General features: G+C 44.7%; 1 protein-coding gene across 1 annotated transcript in view; it reads left to right on the top strand.

Moving 5' to 3' along the window:
• plekha5 (pleckstrin homology domain containing, family A member 5) overlaps positions 1 to 21,480 on the top strand; it is a 202,454-nt gene that overhangs the window by 145,117 nt on the left and 35,857 nt on the right. Inside the window, 7 exon segments of the mRNA XM_084335472.1 lie at positions 2,637 to 2,752; positions 4,726 to 5,379; positions 8,653 to 9,142; positions 9,436 to 9,519; positions 15,026 to 15,079; positions 20,064 to 20,126; positions 20,872 to 20,952. Coding sequence (XP_084191598.1) covers positions 2,637 to 2,752; positions 4,726 to 5,379; positions 8,653 to 9,142; positions 9,436 to 9,519; positions 15,026 to 15,079; positions 20,064 to 20,126; positions 20,872 to 20,952 — 1,542 coding nt within the window.

The raw sequence follows: 21,480 nt of genomic DNA, 5'->3' as shown, positions 1-21,480 counted from the left end.
GTGTAAAAGGTTAGTCTGGAGCCATGCATTTACATCCTTAAAGGAGCACTTCACTGAAAAAGTATAATTTTGGAATAAATTATGTTGCCTTGAATTCTTGAAGATTCTTTTTTTCTCGCGTGTCTCCACGGTGAACATAGAATCCAAGAAAACTGTAGAAATACTTGATGAATTGAAGTTAATGGAGATTTGGTTTAATAAACCACTAATAAACCACTTACAAAACCTTTATCAAAACATCATTTTACAAACTCTGACGCAACTTGTGCAGTATAATCCACGTTTCATTTATCCAGTTGTATGCTCAGTACTTAACGGACACATACATTTTTGCTAAAACTTTGCTTATGAAATAATGTCTGGTTAAGTGCTACCTTCAAATGGAAATGTCTACTTGAGCAAAGGTAATTAACTACTGGGAAATATAACGGCAACAACAATAACAACAACCTAAGCTTTTAATTTACCGTAATTCCTCTAATAGTAACCCCGGCTTGTATTTGTTTCAACTGTAGCGGATACCAGGCTTGTATTAGGAGAAGGCATGTATAAGAGAGAGGCCTATATTTCTAATTTTCAAACGGATCATAATGAATAAATCAACATTTTGTGTCAGTTTGAACCCAGTAAAATGTACTGGGTGTTCATTTATTGAAACCAAGTACTGTATGAAATACGGTAGTAAACAGTGCAATTACAGGTGGTCAAAAAAAGTAAATAAAGTAAAATAGTGCAATCACAATACTGGTATAATAATAATAATAATAACTTCGTTTTATACAATTCTGAGGTAGGCTTACTCTCTTGGTAAACATTACCACCATACCATTATATGGTATTTACTGCACAGCCAGGCCAGCATATAACAACAATAACAAAACATATTGCCTATGGTAAATCCGTTGAGGGAATACCGTAATTCCTCTATATACATGAAACCCGGCTTGTATTAGGAGGCCGGCTTATAATTGCTTAGCTCAACAGCGCACCCGGTCATTAATAGAGACCCGTTTTTTTATTGAATACCGGTTACTATTAGAGGAATTACGGTAGTTAAACTACCACCCAACTACTGCAACAAATTAAAAGTTAAACCAACAAATAATTGATAGAATGCTAGGCATTAGGGATGTTCCGATCACGTTTTTTGCTCCCGATCCGATCCCGATCATGTGATTTTGAGTATCTACCGATACCGATCTTTCCCGATCCGATAACAATTTTATTTTTTATTTTTATAAAAAAAAATTAGATCCCAATTTCTCACATTACATTCACCCTGAATGTTGACGTTATCCAGGTGAAAAGTTAACTTCATTCAAGCGAGGCATTGCAATCCTTGACATAAATCATTTGATGTATAATTAAATCAAAGGAAATGCGTTTGGGTCTGAGTGTGTGGCTGGTCTGCCGTTCTGCAGCTGGATACTATTGGTTTGTTTTGGCAAAATTCTTCTGCTCTGTGTGACAATAAATAAATGAATGATGATATGCAATTTAAAACCAAAACTAAGGCCTCCGTATGAGTTTAAGACGTTAACATGGTCATGTTTGTTGAATAAAAAAAATCCCGATTTCATTTTTTTTATTTTTTTTATCCCGATCTTCGGAAAATCACGATCGGCCCCGATCACGTGATCGGATCGGGACATCCCTACTAGACATATTTAACTACTTCTGCACACTGGTGGGGGTTGCAGTAGTCTGAGCTCACTTGGACTCCATAGCAGTAGTTATATTTTATTAGCTCTCAGTGCTATGGCTTTCATTGTTGGGCCTTTTTACAAAGCCTTCCCTGCCAAGCAGAGATGGTCCGGAGTCTGCTCAAGGTCTCTATGACTTTCCAACATGGAAATGACAACATTTCCAACTAAACATAGACGTAGAGAAGAGGAGGGCCAGAGAAGCAGGACAGCAGTTTATAGTGATGTGCAGAGGGATGAGATTACTCCTTGACCTCCCCCGCTCCGTCTCTGGTCTCGCGGCGAACACGACGAGTCTCCCAACTTTACTTATTCCTCACAACCATTATTGGAGTGAATCGGAGCGGCCGGTGACACCAGTCTTTTGTTTTCCAGACCTTGGTAAACAGGAGATTACTCACTGAGTGTTCTGTTTTCATCTCTCTCTGTCTCTCTCTGTCTCTCTCCCCATGTGTCTCTCAACAATGTGGTGGCCTGTGTGCTGCGAGGGAACATTGGAGTGCGGAGAGTCTGCAATGTGTTTACCAGACCCAGTGTCTCATTGGTAAGTCCTGCCGATTCACCGCCCCAATATATACTGGTACAGCATGTACATCTGAATCACGAGTCGTGGATATGTGTGGGTGGTACAGATGCCCACAGCCGTCTGCATTTCACAGGCCATCACCTGGCATCTCCCCGCGTGTTCTTCTCATAGGAATATGCAGCAGGAGATGGAATAACGTGCTTGGTTGTCTCACAAACGGCCTCAGGGTTTCATCACGTCTGTTGTTTTATGATGATCTTAAAAGCATACAGCTATGATTCACACGCCATGGTGAAAACACTGTGAAGCTCCTATTGACTCAATGCTGTTTCCTCTCTCTCTCTCTCTCCTCTCTCTTCCAGGTGACCCTCTGTCTCTCTCTTTCTCTTTCCCTACCGTCCAACCAGGCAACGCATCCCAACATGAGGACGTACTACTTTTGCACAGACACAGCCAAAGAGATGGAATCGTGGATGAAAGTGATGACGGACGCGTCTCTCTTGCATTTGGAGCCAACCAAGAGGTCGGTACTGTGGCACCAGATATTATTCACGGAGGCGGACAACAGAGTATTTTATTAAGGATAGACAGAATTTCACGTTGCAACACGGAGAGATCCAGGTTACAGTAATGGCCCCTAGCCTAGATCTCTAAAGAATGGTGAGATAACAAAGTATTTATACATGATAGTAGACAAAAATAAGTGGAGCATTGACGTACATAATATGAATTATAGATGGGATTTACTGAGATATCTGGATAATAACGTATAAGTTGAAGGCTATGTGTAGAGAGAGTGATAAGGGGGGGGGGGGTAGTGTGTGAAGATGGATAAGTCTAGGAGTGAAGGCTATGTGTGTGTGTGTGTGTGATGGTAAGAGAGACAGAGGGAGATGGTGTGTGTGTGTGTGTGTGTTTAGAAAGGGAGAGAGAAAGAGACAAGTGTGTTGGTAAATTGGTAAATCAATCAGTAATGAAGTCATCTTAGTTGTTTACTGGATGTTTGTGGGTGAGGGGGTGTACAAGCTTCGATGGCACTTGAAAATGGAGCTTATAAAAAGGTATTCCTTGCCATTCCTTGTTTCATTATTCCTTTCTTTTTTCGTTCCTTTTCAACGCCTCTTGTCATGTGTGAATTTGTTTAGGAATGGACCGTCGCCCTCATTTCACAACATTTATGCTCTCTTGGGTATCGGCTATCTCTGGGTCCCCCCCCCCCCCCCCCGCAGAACCTCATGTATTGTTACGGCCTCATTCTGGGCGTGCGGTGCAGACGGTGGGAGGAATGTCGCACAGCTGCACTGACTCTGGGAGTGTGATGAGTCATCACAAAGTAGGAGGTTTTATTATATGCAAGATGATTGTGTCACCTGGCAACCGGGCCTCTCTTAATGTCTCCGGTTTACATGGGCAAGCAGAGGCGTAACAGCAGAGTGCTTTTTTTTTTTTTTTTAATAGTGTCTGAAATTCACTAGAGAGGTCTATTTAATAAGCTGGGCGCAGTATTGTGCTGCTGTAGCCTGTCGACTGCTGCCTAGTCTCATCCCATCCTGTGATATCGTTTAGCTGGTGGAGGGGCTCTAAAAAGCCCCACAAAGCCGGTAAAGCCTGTTCTACTTGGTTCCAGTGGTGTAAACCTCCCAAAAACAAGTATTAGGTAATGCATACAACTAAAAGCTAAATGTGTGTTTTACTGGGCTGGCGAAGCCACAGAGGTCTGGAGAAGACATTACCGTACGTGTGGCTGCTGCTGCTGCCGCCGCTATAACGAGCAAGTGGAAAGTGGGAGTCCTGGTCCTGGTCCTCCCCTATTGCTCTCTAATGCTTAACCCAGGGAGCCCCGCCGTCTCCCAGGGATCGTTTTGGTCTTTTGAAGCTGTGACCTTGAGTCCACCCAAGGCCAAAGAGCAGCGGTGTCCATTACCTCTGGAGAGCTCCCGCGGGGGCTACTGAGAACGGTTGGAACAGGTCTGGGGTTGCCAGGTCTGTGAGCGCCACCTTTCCGAGACACCTCCCGACAGAGGCGGCGTTTTATCGGAGATCTCTGGTTTCCTTCTCCATGCCTAGTCTAATACTCCGGCAGCTGGAGGAACCATTGTAGCCCCCACCCCCTCCCTTCTCTTCCTCCTTCGTCAGGATAATTTCCCCTTTTGTCTCCGAGCTGCCCCCCCCCCCCCCATGAGCGTCACCCACAAAGTCTGTTATAGAGTTTCTATATTCTGGCGCATTGGCTCTGTTTCTGAATCACTATCGATGTGCCGTCTGGAAAACACATTTTCCTTGTGGTCCGTGGCATCTGTGCAAACACTGCGATTGACATCACTGCTGCCTTATGTAAGCCTTATCTAATCATCTCCTCCTGCTCCCTGCGTAGGGGATCTGATGTCTTCATTATCTTTCGCTGACGCAGGTGTCTTGATTTTTCTTTCCCTGCAATCCCCCCCCCCCCCCCCGCCCCGCCCCCTCTCCCTCTCTCCTCCTCCTCCTCTCCGTCAGGTTGGACAGGCTGACGGTGGAGCAGTGTGGGCCACAAGAGGTCAACCATGTGACCAACCACCGGCCGCCACTGACACGACCGGAAATCCAAAACAATGAGCGTAACCGCGAGGCGCACAGGGAGTACGCTGAGGCGCACAGGGAGTACACTGAGGCGCACAGGGAGTACGCTGCCCCCACCACACCCACACCTGCCCCCACCACACCCACGCCCACCACACCCACGCCCACCACACCCACACCCACGCCCACACTCACACCTACTCCCTCGCTCACGCACACACCCACGCCCACCACACCCACGCCCACAGCAGAGGAGGACAGGAAGCTGCGGGACGCTGAGCGCTATGGCTTCCAGAAGGACGGGGCGGAGCGCGAACGACCGCTCACCAAGATCAATAGCATCAAGCTGCAGCCGGCCCAGGCCGCCGCCATCACGGCCAACATCACTTCGCCGCGCACTCCCGCTGAGACGGACGGGCCCTGCCGCGGCCCCCAGGTCAACGGGTCCGGGGACATGATGGCGGCCAACTCTCAGAGGGCCCCCCCTGGCCAGGAGCCGGACCGCTCCCTGAGCAGAACCAACTCCATGCAGCAGCTGGAGCAATGGGTCCGCACACAGAGAGGACGTGGCCAGGACGACGACACCAGAAGGTTGGTGCTTATTTGACAGTAAGGGAGAGGCATTAGTTGGGGAGAGCAACGATTATAGAATAACAAACTCTCATATCGTCCCTCTTATTGGACTTAGCAGTGGCCAATGCTTTCAGATGTGCAGAATACTGCGACAGTGGTCTCGGATTCCAAAATACTCATACAGTAGATACCCCAAAGTTCCTCTGTGGCTCTGTGACCGGTTTGGATTCCAGTCTCTGCGATGAGAGGAGAAGCCTTTTTAAACGCTGACAGTCCTTGATGACACTCTTAACACTAGTCATCCTAAGGTCGCTCCCCATTCTCCACTGTTGCCCTGCTCTGAAGTCTGTACCGTCTGACAGCTTCAGGGAAACGAGGGGAAACGAGGGGAATGTGAACTTTGTTTTTACCAGGAAAGAAAATGCTGATTCACCTGCATCTTAAGACAGCAGGGATCCTCATTATCCACCTCGATGCCTTAAAACTATCAGTTTCACTGGCAGACTCATGTGAATCATCTATGAATAAGCCCTTTTGACTTTATTAAAACACAGCAGTTTCAAGTTAGATGATTCTCACAGCCTTTGGTGTTGGTCTTGGCTACTCGTTGACGGCCTGATATTATCATGAATAGCAAAGACATGCCGCCTCTCTGGTTTCCTTCTCCATGCCGAGCCTACGACTCACCTTTTACCTTAATCCCACTTTAATTACTCTGAGGTCCCTCCTTCCATCTACCACGCGACATCATTGTGGATCCATTGTACTGTGCATTAGTGTCATACTAAACCTACTGTGAGCAGAAAGCGACAATCAAATCAAATGTATTTGTAAGGCCCGACAATCACACGTTAATGTCCCCATGGGCCGGACACGTCTTCTTTAAAGTCAAGAAGAAACATCACAATAAATCAAGAACAACACAAAAACACCATAAAGTCCAAAACATTTTAAATAAATGCAACACTCCCAGACATACCCCACACGAAGGTAAGAAAAAACTCACTAAAACCTAGCAATAGGAAAAAAATGCACCACAGGCAATGTGGAGGAGAGAAACCTTAGACATAGCACATGGAGGCTACAGAGCAAAGAGGCTCATGGGAAATGTATTGAAAACACAGACTGCACCGCTTGTGGCCAGCTAATGACAGCACATTGTCGCTTCAACATTATCAGTGTCTACATTATTAATATGTGCAGCAGTAAACAGAAGTGAGGTAAACAAACAATAGCTGCACATAGTGCAGAGAGCAGGCATGAAGTGACTGAAGAGAAAAACATCTGTTTCTATCACTGACCTATCAGAAAAATATCTCTCTGTTTAAACATCTCTGTTTCTATCACTGACCTATCAGAAAAACATATCCTCTCTGTTTCTATCACTGACCTATCAGAAAAACATATCCTCTCTGTTTCTATCACTGACCTATCAGAAAAACATATCCTCTCTGTTTCTATCACTGACCTATCAGAAAAACATATCCTCTCTGTTTCTATCACTGACCTATCAGAAAAACATATCCTCTGTTTCTATCACTGACCTATCAGAAAAAAACATCTCTGTTTCTATCCCTGACCTATCAGAAACACATCTCCTCTGTTTCTATCACTCACCTATCAGAAAAACCTCTCTCTCTCCTCTGTTTCTATCACTGACCTATCAGAAACACCCCTCCCTAGCCCGGTTTCTATCACTGACCTATCAGAAACACCCCTCCCTAGCCCGGTTTCTATCACTGACCTATCAGAAACACCCCTCCCTAACCCGGTTTCTATCACTGACCTATCAGAAACACCCCTCCCTAGCCCGGTTTCTATCACTGACCTATCAGAAACACCCCTCCCTAGCCCGGTTTCTATCACTGACCTATCAGAAACACCCCTCCCTAGCCCGGTTTCTATCACTGACCTATCAAAAACACCCCTCCCTAACCCGGTTTCTATCACTGACCTATCAGAAACACCCCTCCCTAGCTCCGTTTATATCACTGACATCAGAAAACCCTCTCTCTCTCCGTTTCTACCACTGACCTCTCTTTCTAGCTCTCTCTCTCATTCTGTCTTTCTTTTTCCCTCCCTTTCACTACCTTCCTTTCTTTCTGTATGTCTTTCTCTTACCCTCTTCTTCTGTATCTCTCTCTTGTTCTGTCTTTCCCTACCTTCCTTTCTTTCTGAATGTCTCTTTCTCTCTTACCCTATTTTTCTGTATCTCTCTCTATCTCTCTCTTTCCCTCTTTCTAACTCTTTCTCTCTCGTTCTGTCTTTCTATTTCCCTCCCTTTCCCTACCTTCCTCTCTTCCTTACTTTCTGTATGTCTCTTTATCTCTTACCCTCGTTTTCTGTATCTCTCTCTCTCTCTCTCTCTCTCTCTCTCTCTCTCTCTCTCTCTCCCTCTCTCTCTTGTGACTGTGGTGATATCATGCATATCTGCTAATACCCAGTTTGTTTCCAGACTCAGCCATTTTACGTTGCCTCGTCTTCTCTCTCCACTTGAACTCCTCCAGCAAGCTCTGTTTGTCATTAACCCCCCCCCCCCCCCCCCCCCCCTCCTCCTCCTCCTATCCATGGTCACATTATACACATGTCCTCTCGCATGCTGCTTAATTTCCATGGGTTTCCTTGTCTTTACTTAAGCCTGGTCGGTCCCGCAGAGCGGTGTGTGTCGTAGCTAGCCAACGCTAGCATCTGTAAGGGAGGTTAATGGGTTGCTCTTCCTATCTCCAGCTGCACTGACTTTGAACCCCCTGATGGAAGTGGAGCTTTTCAGCTCTTTGTTGTCGCTGGAATAATTATTTGTCCTATGTGGAGTTTGTTGTCTCTTGTGTTACAGAGCTACAAACACCCTAGATGTTCACACATGGTGTGTGTGTGTGTGTGTGTGTGTGTGTGTGTGTGTGTGTGTGTGATCATCTCACTTCCACCGACACACATTCTGTGGTAGCTGGACAATTATGTAAATGAGTGATGCCTAATGGCTCGGAGCGAGAGTGGCGTGACCCAAGGTCAGGCTAAAAATACAGAAGGAAGAAAATGGGTCTAGGATTTGAAGAAGCGCTCCAGGAGCAGAGCACCGTCCTGCGGCTTCACCTCTCAGCCGCACCCCAGGATAGAGTGGATTACTTCTAATGACGCATTCACTTCAACGCCCATTAATAATTGTTTTTTATAATGAGTTTCACTGAGCAGCAGTTAAAAGGGGTTGTGTGTGCGTGCGTGTGTGTGTGTGAATAAAGTGAAACACAAACGACGTCTTCAGCTCACTCATTACGCTGCGTTCCTCCTCCTCAGCATCATGTCCTACCAGACGCTGCCCAGGAACATGCCCAGTCACAGGGCGCCCGTCATGTCGCACTACGGCGACGGCTACCGCACCATGCCCAGGAACAGCATGGCGCAGCGGGACAGCATCTGCAGCATGTCCCCCTCCGTGTACGACCAGGCGCTGAGCCCCGTGCCTTGCGACAAGCGGCGCTCCATGCGCGACGACACCATGTGGCAGCTGTTCGAGTGGCAGCAGAGGCAGGGGTACTGCAGCCGGCCGCCGCCGGGGGGCGTCTACGGCAACATGCCGAGCCCCAAGACCATGATGAACCTGTCGGAGCACGCGCCGCCGGCCCACTCCATCCCCCCCTCGCCGTCCCACGGCTCGCTGTCGGTGTACGGGGGCTACTCTCCGCTCCGCAGCTACAACATGAGCGGCGCCCGCTCCGAGGTGTCCTCGCCCGTCTACCGCGGAGACATGAGCATCGACAGACGCAACAGGGCGCACCTCACCAAGGTACCCAGGCTGCCCCGCGGCCAGTGCTTCTTAACCCCTAAAGACCCCCCTGCATAGTCGAGCGCAGACAGAGTGGTGCACTTTGACACGATTCTCTTTTTTGAGGCTACTTACTTTGATTTAATTATTTGAGGAGGGCTTTAGACTTCAAGTAATTGTATGTTTTATTTTACAAAAAAAAATAAAAGAAAAGCATCTATACCTAAGATTCTAAACATGATATTACAGAGCTCTTCAGTCAGATCCCCAGTTCACAGCATATGACGTACAGAGCTCTTCTCTCCGTCCTGCAGTATGCCTACCCCCCGGACAGGAGGTCCATGCCAGCTGGGATACCTGTCCAGACTATCACTGCCCAGTCTCTGCAAGGCAAAACGGTGAGTCCCCCCCCCATCTTGCCCCTCCTCTCTCCTCCTCTTTCATGACTCAACCCAACCCAGGTCCGCCCCAGATGGACCTCTATAGTACAGCTCCCTGTAATTTCATGCTTGGGTTAAGCACGCTTTTCCATTCTGGTCTAATTGGGCTGCTCTCAAAGACTAGGCAATTTTTGTAATAACCCCCTCCCTTTCTCTAGCTCGCTTGCTCTCTCTCTTTCTGTCTCTGTCTCTGTCTTTCTCTTTCTCTCTCTCTCCAAGTTTCATTTCCTTCCAAGACGGCATTGAGGCGTAGCATCTTTTTAGAGTTTGATTTTAGGCTGAACTCTGATGTGCGTTCCAAGTGGTAGGCATTGAAAACGTGTTTACTTCAGGAGTTGGGAAGACTCACTAGACATCAGTCTTAAGCACCATCACTCACAGCTCCCTAAACCAGGTTCTCAAATGGGGGTTTGTGTATCCCTAGGGGTACATGGGAGTACTGCAAGGGGTACGTGAGAAGATTTATAAAAAAAAGTATTCATTTTTTATAAACAAGTTAAAATGCTGTGAGTTGTATCACAGAATCATAACACACCAACACAATGATTTCTGTAAAAACCCAAAGACTGATTAAATAGGCAATATTGAATATGATGGTATTTACTAGGGGTGGGAATCATCAGTTTCATCACGATACGATACGATATCGATTCTTTGGACAACGATACGATATTTGCCGATATCACAAAGTCTGCCACGATACGATACGATACGATTCAATTCAGGTGCCTGCGATCGATATGAGGCGATATTATGTGCCCATTTAACACAATCAGTCACATTTAGATCAACTAAAAAAAGGCTACGGAAATATCAATTGATGTATTTATTTTTGAGCTCTTCCAGACATTTAAATGAAAAACAATCTATTGTTTTTAATACAAATAGACCTCCTGTTCACTTTTGTTTTTATATATTGAGCTTTAACACACACACAGACACACACAGACACACAGACACACACACACACACACACACACACACGCAGTCCCCCACAGCCCCCACCCCTCCTCCTTCCAAGTCCCCTCTTCACTCTCCTGTTCTCTCTCACGGTTAGCTGCTTAGCTTTTAAGCAGCCAACGCGACGTTCATTTAGATATTTAACGCGACGTTGGCATAAAGGAATGGCGACGATGCAACGCCTGTTATATGCATTTGACCCGTTGCGGGGAAAAAACTGCACAGACTTATATCTGCTCGCAAAATAGACGCTCTGTAGTGCTTTACAGCAGACGCAAACACTGCTGTAATGTGTACACGGAGTTTCACAATACTGGGCGCCGGCGGATATGACTCGCGGGGATTTTCAAAATAAGAGTATCGCAATATGAATCGATCTTTTTACGTTGCGTCGATCCTATTTGATTATTGATAATAGATCGATATATCGATCTGGATCGATGTATTGTCCCACCCCTAGTATTTACAAAGAGATATACAATATATGGATTCTATTTGGCATCATTGGATGAAGCTCAGGGCAGAGGGCCTTTGTCTGTCGACACATGGCATGTTCCTGTGATGCTGGACATGTGTCAAGTCAACTGATTAATTTACTGTGCTGAATGGAGATGTACAATTAAGTGCATGCTGCTTATGATGATGTTTGACTTGTAATTCCCCTGGATAATCCACACATGAGAACACTATACCTGGATAATCTACACATGAGAACACTATACCTGGATAATCCACACATGATAACACTATACCTGGATAATCCACACATGAGAACACTATACCTGGATAATCTACACATGAGAACACTATACCTGGATAATCCACACATGAGAACACTATACCTGGATAATCCACACATGATAACACTATACCTGGATAATCCACACATGAGAACACTATACCTGGATAATCTACACATGAGAACACTATACCTGGATAATCCACACATGAGAACTCTATACCTGGATAATCCACACATGAGAACACTATACCTGGATAATCCACACATGAGAACACTATACCTGGATAATCCACACATGAGAACTCTATACCTGGATAATCCACACATGAGAACTCTATACCTGGATAATCCACACATGAGAACTCTATACCTGGATAATCCACACATGAGAACTCTATACCTGGATAATCCACACATGAGAACTCTATACCTGGATAATCCACACATGAGAACTCTATACCTGCCTGGATACAGCAATGCCTTGTCTCCACTGGCCAGGGTTTAGCTGTCTGGCGCACAGTGAGCTTCTCCATTGTCTTTGGCCAAATCTGGCAGGACCCCGGCTGAGACCTTTCACTACCCGGCCAGATCTGGCCAAAGCCGGCTGGGCCCGTTGTACCATCATGGTGTAGCTTGTGTATCACAGTTGGTGCCGGTGGTGCACATTTTGAAAGGTTGTCTAGTAGGGGTGGGAATTGCCAGAGACCTCACGATACGATACTATCGCGATACTAAATATAGCGCGATATGCTGAGTATTGCGGGGGACATTTTTTTTTATCAAATTTTATTTATTACCTTTTTTCAACTGCAAAGTAAAACTTTGTCGACATGTTTTATCTAATAAAATAAAGTTCAGTCTGTTCATCTCACTTCAATCATTTTTATTGCAGAACATGGTATTTTCTCAAGCAGACGGATGTAAACACTGTAATCTGTGTTGCATGTACCTGACAAACTGAACTGTTTGTATTAAAGTCATATTCCAATATATTTTTTTTATGAATAATTAAATATCGATACTTGGCGTCCCTGTATCGATACAGTATCGCCACGCAGAGTATCGCGATACTACTACGTATCGATTTTTCCCCCCCCACCCCTATTGTCTAGTAACCGGAGAGTTTACAAGAAACGCAATGGAGACACAAACCCAACCATAACATACCATGCTAGACCATGGCCAGCCCCAGCCTGGCTGAACATAGCTAATAGACCTGTAACTCCCCTGGATAATCCTGCCATGAGAACTCTCTATACCTGCTGGACACAGCAAGTATACTCGCCTATAGAGAACCCAGTACCTCTAAATGTCCTATCCTGGTGTGTTCTCTCCTCTCCCCACCCCTCTTCTCCTCTCTTCTCCTCTCCTGTGTGTGTGTGTGTGTGTGTGTGTGTGTGTGTGTGTGTGTGTGTGTGTGTGTGTGTGTGTGTGTGTGTGTGTGTGTGTGTGTGTGTGTGTGTGTGTGTGTGTGTGTGTGTGTGTGTGTGTGTGTGTGTGTGTGTGTGTGTGTGTGTGTGTGTGTGTGTGTGTGTGTGTGTGTGTGTGTGTGTGTGTGTGTGTGTGTGTGTGTGTGTGTGTGTGTGTGTGTGTGTGTGTGTGTGTGTGTGTGTGTGTGTGTGTGTGTGTGTGTGTGTGTGTGTGTGTGTGTGTGTGTGCGCGCGCGTGCGTGCGTGCTGGTGGCTGTATGTCCCTCCCTCCCTGCAGCCTGAGGAACTGACTCTACTGCTGATAAAGCTCCGTCGACAGCAGGCTGAGTTAAACAGCATCCGAGAGCACACTGTAGCACAGCTTATGCAACTAAACCTCGATGGCAACAACCCAAAGGTCAGGCCCCCAGAGGTCTCCACCACAGGCACGCACGTGTGTGGGGTTTCTTACATCTCCATCCACTTTGCATCATCCATCTCGGTCCAAAAAGCCTTTTTTAGGGTCATTTTCACACATGGGGGGAATAGAAGGTATCGCAGTAATAATGCTGACGCGATGCATTTTCTTCTAGGTCAGCTCTGCGTCTTGGCTCAAAGTTGTCTATTCATCGTTGCTGCTTTGGGAATGGACTTAGTTTGGCAATAACTTATGTTGGGTTGGTAACATACAGTAGCTAGACTCTTCTAACAGCGTCACACGTGATGGAACTTGATGGACTCATGCCGTTAGAGCTTTTTCTTAAAGAGAGGACAGTCAATCAGTCAGTCAATTGCTTGAGGCAGCTTTTACAACCCTGGAGAATACAGACAGATTTCATGCTAGAAATGAAAACTCCAACGTAAAGCCACCGGTGATGTTGGAAGAGTGACCAGCTAAGGAGGCTTAGCCCACTGACTCTAATTCAGGATGTTTGCTTTTTTTTTTTTTTTTTTTTACTTTCCTTTTTTTTTTTGCGTTTATCGCTTTTCTGGTCAAGCATGACCGACAGAAACAGGTTGAAATGGGATGTAGAGCAGGGGAAGACATTCTGAGAAATGACGGCAGGTCCGGGAATCGAACTCGTGTCCCCCAGATCCGTGACGAGCACGGTTTTCCCCGACGCAGAAATAGCGCCCAGATATGCGGTGAGCTACGGGAGCTCCCCAGGATGTTTGCTTTTTAAGTCTCCCCCTAAGAGACGTCAGACTACAGATTTGACCACTGCCAGTGTAGGTCAACCAGACCTGAGGTAGTAAAGGATTGGGGTTCAGGGAGTTATAGCGAGATATAGCATTAACAACACTGAAGCTTCTTTCACAGTTTTACAGTATTACAGGGCTTCTGCTGATTTTAATGCACACATTTCAGTCAATTCAGCACACAGCATTTAAATGTGTCTCTCTGTTAAATGCCTTTTCCAAGTTGCATTGTTAGTTTGGATGTTTTATTACCATGGCGTTGGAGAATACTCAATTCTGATTGGCTGGAGGTTGTCCATTAAATCTGATTACCTGGACAGTGGACACCTACCAAGTATCCTAGTTGTATCCTAGTCTAAGTATCCAATTATTCTAGTCAAACTATCTGATCACCTTAATAAATTAATATGCTGGCTACATAGTATCCATCATCTAACTAGCTACATTGTATCTATCATCTAACTAGCTACATAGTATCCATCATCTAACTAGCTACATTGTATCTATCATCTAACTAGCTACACAGTATCCATCATCTAACTAGCTACATAGTATCTATCATCTAACTAGATAGATACATAGTATCTATCATCTAACTAGCTACATAGTATCTATCATCGAACTAGCTACATAGTATCTATCATCTAACTAGCTACATAGTATCTATCATCTAACTAGATAGATACATAGTATCTATCATCTAACTAGCTACATAGTATCTATCATCTAACTAGCTACATAGTATCTATCATCTAACTAGCTACATAGTATCTCATCTAAATAGATTAATATCCAGACGGTTGTATCCAGTGGCGTAGATTAGCAATTCACACCTTCCCTTGAATATTCTATTCATACTATGTGGGACAAGGTCACCATGAGCCATTACTCAATACCGCTCAGTCCGCCAAAGAAGACTGCTTTGTATTGAGTAGGGTGTCATTATGAATGAACTGTGGTACACAGCCTTCTCTAACATGATGTCGGTGTGACCTTGTCTCTCCCTGCCCTGCCTGCCTCCCTGCCTGATTCTTCTTGTTATCTTAAACACATTTTACGTGTTCGGGGTGTGTGTGTGTTTCTAACGCCTTACCTGCTGTCCTTTTCTTGACTCCACTCTTCCCTTTTCTCTCCTCTCTGCTGCCGACGCTAGAACGATATTCTCTCCCATCACCTCCAAAGGAATCTCATGTACTTGGACAACCAGGTGGGGTACTGCACGGCCCGACTCTCTACCAGCCACTCTGCTCATTGCACAGCTGTCCTCGACGTCCTCCTTCGAGTCCTTCTTAGTCGATTTAATAGTGCAGTGTTTCCCCTAACATAGGCATTGGTAGATAGGGGCTACCCCACTAATCAGATCATTTGATTACTCACCATTAGAACGTTTGTAGGAGAAACACTGAGTCATATTTGTCAACTAACCGATTTCATAGTTGATTTCATTGACATATCTGTAAAGAAATCTTTACACATGCAGTAATACAGAGGGACCTTTTGGAAAATCTAGTGCTGCTTACCACAGATGTGGTTATCATTTATTAAAGTATTTAAATCGACTAACAATGCGTTTGTTGACCGAGACCACATAATGGATCATGAGGGCACAGCCTAAGGACTGACCCCTCCTCCCCCAGTTTTATAGGTTATCGTTCATAAGCAGGATATAGATTTTCAATAGCAGGATATTCATATGCATGAAGTGTACTACTGAACAGATGGTTATCTCAGGGGTATTCACAGAGAGACTCTCTGCTAGCAATTACAGAGATAGGATTTATTTTTTCACCTTAGGTCTCTGATGTTTAAAATAGCTACACTCAGGACTATCACAGCATAGAGAAGTAAGCTAGCAGTAGCTACATCTGCATCAACTTATTAGTAATCGTCTTAGTCAAGCTTTCTTTTCGATCCTGTTTGGGCATCTATTTTGGGATTCCTGTTGCTGTGTGTGTGTGTGTGTGTGTGTGTGTGTGGCCTGCTTTATGAGAGAGATAAATAGAGTAAGGTGGAACTCCATTGACTATCTTGTGTGTGAGAACTGTAGCCCCTGCTGTAAAAACTGACTGCTTTTTGCCATATTGCTCCTCTCCACACTGAACTAGATGAAGGAAAATGACCCTTTAATCGTCATGACTCACAGTTTGATTGAGAACTCAGCCCCAAGGCCTCAACTGTACCAGCAAGTAAGGCCAGCCCTCAAGGCTTTGCTTTTCCTCATCCACTCCAGTCTGTTGTTGTTGTTGTTCGCTGGTCCGTCTCTGCAACGCTCCTCCTCCTGGTGTCCTCATGGCATCTCAAGAATCAATAAATCAATCAATCTCCCTGTATTGTTTGTATTACCTCTTCATCCATTGCTTTTGAGTTGTCATTTCCTCTTCTGAGAAGTCATACCAATGTGGGCATGGCTTGTATATGGAAGTATGATGATGTGTATGTTTCACTGTCCCAGTGCCCCCCCCCCTTCCTCACTGTCTAGTGTGTGTGTGTGTGTGTGTGTGTGTGTGTGTGTGGGCTGGATACACTTTATCCCCCCCCCCCCCCCCTTATATAGTGTTTATAAGACTCCCTAGACGTTTGGAGGTGGACCCTCTAGCTGTGGGTCCAGCAAAAATCCATAGCGCAAGCAGAGCACCCAGGCTGTTCCAAGTGGGCGATGTCTCTGGTGTTTTCTAGCTAGAGGCGGTTTGGAGGGTGCGAGTTCTCCTAGCCCGGGTGCAGAATGCCTTCTTTCTCATTAGTCCAACCGCCCAGCGTTTGGCAGGAGGACTCTAATTGGTCTGACTTAATTCTAGGTTGCCAGAATTGTCACTTCTCATTGCAGAGCACGGGGCAGCTCATTATCCGAGTACTATCACTCTTGTTAAAAACAGTGGAAAACCATATCTAAAAGCCCCTACACGTCAAGCCCGCTGTCTGCCCCTGAAAACCTCCCATAATCTTCCAAGTCTTTTACGATGTGTATCGTACCGACGGCGGTAGTCTGTGGTAGTCGGCCGTGTGCAGTGGGTTTCCGCATGTTGAATTGGCAGCGTATTTGTTGGAAGTAGTTGGGCAGAGGAGGGTCAGGAGAGAGTGCTCTTGATCCATATATGGACATACGCTTGTGGTGTGACGTTGAGGTATTCACCATTTTGCGAAAATGTTTGCGGCTAGTTTATGCAGTTATATGGACCACGAGTGGCTCAAAATGGTAGACGGGAGCTTCCTGAATCAGACGGATAAAACAATGTTTTTATCCAAATGTTGTATTGTTCCCACTTCCACTAAGTTTATTAATCCAGGTCTTAACTGTCTCAGAATTGACAGATAAAGGAATTTAGCGAGGGTGACTGTTGCACCTCACGTTGAACAGGTCTTCCCCCTTACGGTCGGGCATGCAGTCTTATTTCCAGCCCCAGTCATGTCGTAGCAGTGAAATAATTGCAAACAATATAGGTGGATCTTCGTCAGACACGAGGTTTTCTCTGAGTGCAAGAGTTATCTTATCTGCACTGCACATGTCGACCGTCTCTCTTTTTACAGGTGATTTATCAAGACACAAAAGGATCAAATCGTCACCTATAGTTGCCTGCATTTCTTTTGTTTAATTATTCAAACAAGCCCTTCTGAGGTAAAACAAAAAAGGAAAATTAGGTATTAAATTAAATACTTTATTGTAAGGAAAATCCATTTTCACAGGATACAAAAAAATAATTCTCTACCAGTGTGTGTATACAGTATATACACATTTATATATATATTTATTTATTTATTTATTTATTTTATATAAATATATTTTTACATATACAAATTCTTAAGGTGTCTGGCTGTCTCTTGATTCAAGTACTCCTCCCATTTAGCCCAACATTTTCACTCTTCTCTCTCTGCAGCCTTAAGTTGAAGGTCAGCTGTTCCATATTATGTATATTGTTTACTGTATCGGTCGACTGGTTTATCGTGGGGATTCCATTTGAAGCCAACATCTTGTGATGGACTTCTTACTTGCTTCCATGAATATCTTTAAAATATATTTGTCATCTAAATCCTGTATATTTCCAAGATAAAAAGAGACATGTAATCCGACAACATTTATGGCTGTTATTCCAACATCTTTCCAAAAGAGTCCCATAAGAGGACATCCAAAAAAGATGCATATTATCTGCCGTTAAACACTCACGTTGTCTCCTGCAATAATATCGAGTGGCAGTTTGATTGGATTTCTGTCGTGGAGTTATGGGATAACATACTAAGCTCTTCCATCAGTCTCTCCAACTCTTGGTTGCTTGAACCGTTCTGGGTGATATTTCATGAGATATTTCAATATTTAGTTCCTTCTTGCATTTGTGTTTTTAACTTTTTATATAATCTGTTGAATGTTTTTTCAACAATAATTGCCTGCAGTTCTTGAAAGAACATCACAGCTTTAAAACCAGAATGTTATAGGTTTTTATGGTATGACATAATGGTAGGGCAATAGGGTTCTGATTGATTCATTTCGATTTCAAAGTCAAAGTCAATACACAATACAGTCAATACAAGAAGTCAAGTCAATGTCAAGTCACAATACTGCCCGCAGTAGTAAGAATCAGGTGGACCCATGCAAGTGTATCTCCCTGTCCTGTGTGTTTGCTGATTTTGGGATCTGACAGAAGGGAGTTTAATAATCTAGTAATCTAGTTTCTCTCCCTGCAATCTGTTGACATTCTCCTCATGTTCTCGCTCGTATCACTCCACTAGCTGATGGAAGGGATACAGAGGGCCAGCGTGCGTGCCTGTGACATCATGCTGCCACTTTTGTGACCGCCTCTGGAGGTGTAAAAGTGCTGCTAACTGTGTTCCCCCTTCCTGGACATCAGCTGCATCACCACCTGTTTAGAAGTCTGTCTCTTAACGTCCTCCTCCTCCTCTCTCACCCCCTCCTCCTCCACCTCAGTCCTCCCTACCTCCCCACCCCCACCTCCCTCCACCCCACCCTGCTCACTGTGCTGACAGAGAGCCTGCATGCTCTGTGTGGATTGTGACGGGGTGCAGCGGCTCCACTGTGCTCTGTGGCTCAATTCAACAAAAAGGTGTTTTAAAAAAGAATGTGTGTTTGTTTGTTTGGGTGTTTGTTTGTACGGACTTGAGTGTATAACCTACGTGATTGGATTTGGAGGAGTGAGTGAATGAATAGTTTCTTTATGGAAACATGAATCCAATGCAGTCGAAATCCCCCCCCCCCCCCCCCCCCCCCCCGGTCTGCTGTCTAAACTCTTAAAAACAAATAGTGGACAATAGTTTGTTGTTTGTACTGGGGCTACACATGCAGACGTACAGGAGTCTGCTTTATGGGTGCGCGTTTACATTAGACTATATTTACTGTCCTCTAGGTTTGTAGACTAGTTTAGACTATATGTTCTAAATGTCAATGCAGTCTGACATTAGCACACAAAAGCAGTCATAAGACCTGTCCCTGTTATTTAGGTCTGCAGACTCTGGCCTGGATTTAAGTAGGCTGACTAAATCACATCTACCCTGTTTATCAGAGAACATTATACATAGCGGTGTCTCATTACATTATAAGGTATGTGGAACTCGGCGAGGAGCTCTGTGGCTGACTTGCCAATGTTATTATTTTCAAGTTCACTGTGTTGACACGCAGTCGCACAACTCTCACATACACACACAAGTATTTTTCTTTCTCACACACACACACACAACCACAGTTACCAGACAAGCGGATTCCGCGGACCACTCGACTGTGCAAAGCATGTGCTGGAAAGCAACCAGTGGGCACAGCCGATGCCCCGATGCTTAGAATGTAGTCTGCCAGATTGTTTTACATGTCACGTCTTTATTGTGCTTATGGAGACGGATGGTTTTGGAGGTTGAAATGAGAGGCACCAGAGCCATCGGGACTGAGACCATGTTTAGACTGGCTGGTGTTCTCTTGTCGGTCGACCTAACTTAGTTCCCCCGTATTCAGCGGAAAAACCACATAACAACAACCCCAAGGACAAATCCCCTGGCTCCATGAGAGCGCCTTGTCTTGAGGCTGCATTAGATGTCCTGATTCTAGTGTGTATGTATTTAGTCTCTCGAGTCTTCTAATACTGGGTGTTGCTCTCTCTCTCTCTCTTGCTCGCTCTCTCTCTCTCTTCCTCTCTCTCTCTCTCTCCCTCTCCCTCTCCCTCTCCCTCTCCCTCTCTCTCTCTCTCCCTCCTTCCCAGCTGACTCCAGAGGACTACAGGGAACATGCCTACATGTGCAGACCAGAAGAGGGGGACATGGATGTAAGCCCAGTGTTTCTTTCTCTCTGCATTTTCTTCTTCAGAAGACCTGGGTAGGGCTCTTCTTCTCTTCAGGATAGGGCTGTTCCTCCAATAAATACATTATTAGTCCACTAATAGTCGTTGGACTTTGTCAACGAATCAATCAGTTGATTTGATTGACAAATCTGTGGAATTGTTTCCCTCATCATTCAGTCATTCAGCATTCAGGTAATGAGTCATTCAGCATCAGTGGGGATAAAACTAACAAAGTCTTGGTCGATTAAGACTAAACTGACCGGTTAATTGGCTAAGAAGGGACAGCCCTAATACAGAGAGATATCTAGCCTAATCACGTGATCTTTTCATTGTGTAGAGTTCTTATTTCACCTATCTTTTCCATTGTGATCTCACGTGGAAGATCAAGATACAGCTATGCTTGTGTGCCGATCCTTTAAGTTGGTGTGTTTCAACCTGCCGGTTGTGGGATGATTTTAAAAAATATATATATATCCAAATACATCACCATGTTTATACCCGTTGGTACATATGCAGGTTTTTATCTGTATTTAAAAAATAATGTAATAATGATTTTATTAATAATTAATAATGATAAAAAAAACTAATCATTAATTAAGTTAAATAGCCTGAAAAGTGGAAATAAAAATCATAGTTTTGTGTCACCCTTCTGTCTATGTCTGGGGGTCACAAACGGGCAGCTCTCTGTTAAACTAAAAGGTGAGTCTTTGTGCATCGTGTTCTGTTTCAGGCCAAACTGAGCAGGTTGTGTGAGCAGGACAAGGTGGTCCGAACGCAGGAGGACAAGGTGCAGCAGCTGCACAGAGAGAAGGTAACCACCACACACCACCACACTCTAATAGTATTTGTTTTTTCCAGCACACATTTCAGTGTTATATGTTATGGCGTTATATTGTAATTAGGGCTGTCAATCAATTGATTTCTATAACATGTTAATTGCGTGTTAACGCATATTAATATTAATAAAATACGTAGCAAAATGCATCTGTAGGGGCTGCAGTTGTAAAGAAATGGGTGGACAAATTGGTTAGGGAAAGCATAAGTACTTTGGTCACAGGAGTCTTCAATAACTTTGTTTTGTTTTTATCTTTGTTTTATCTGTTAACATTACTGCTACCAAGCATACTTAGCTCGACCTGTGTAACGTTACTTAGTGCTTGTTGCTCTGCTGGGAAAGGCTGTTCATCACTGCATCGTTTATACAACTTAGTTTAATCCAGAAATCAGTTCGGAAACTTTGTATTGTGAAATAGGACATTCCGGGAATGTTTCGTCAGAATATTTCCCCCGGTCCGCATGTCAGAGTGATCCAGGAACGTAAGGCCTAACAAAAATAATG

Source organism: Notolepis coatsorum (assembly GCF_963971535.1).
Source record: "Notolepis coatsorum genome assembly, chromosome: 18".
Taxonomy (NCBI): Eukaryota; Metazoa; Chordata; class Actinopteri; order Aulopiformes; family Paralepididae; genus Notolepis; species Notolepis coatsorum.
Note: the sequence above shows the minus strand (reverse complement) of the source record. Positions and strands in the feature narration are given on the sequence as shown.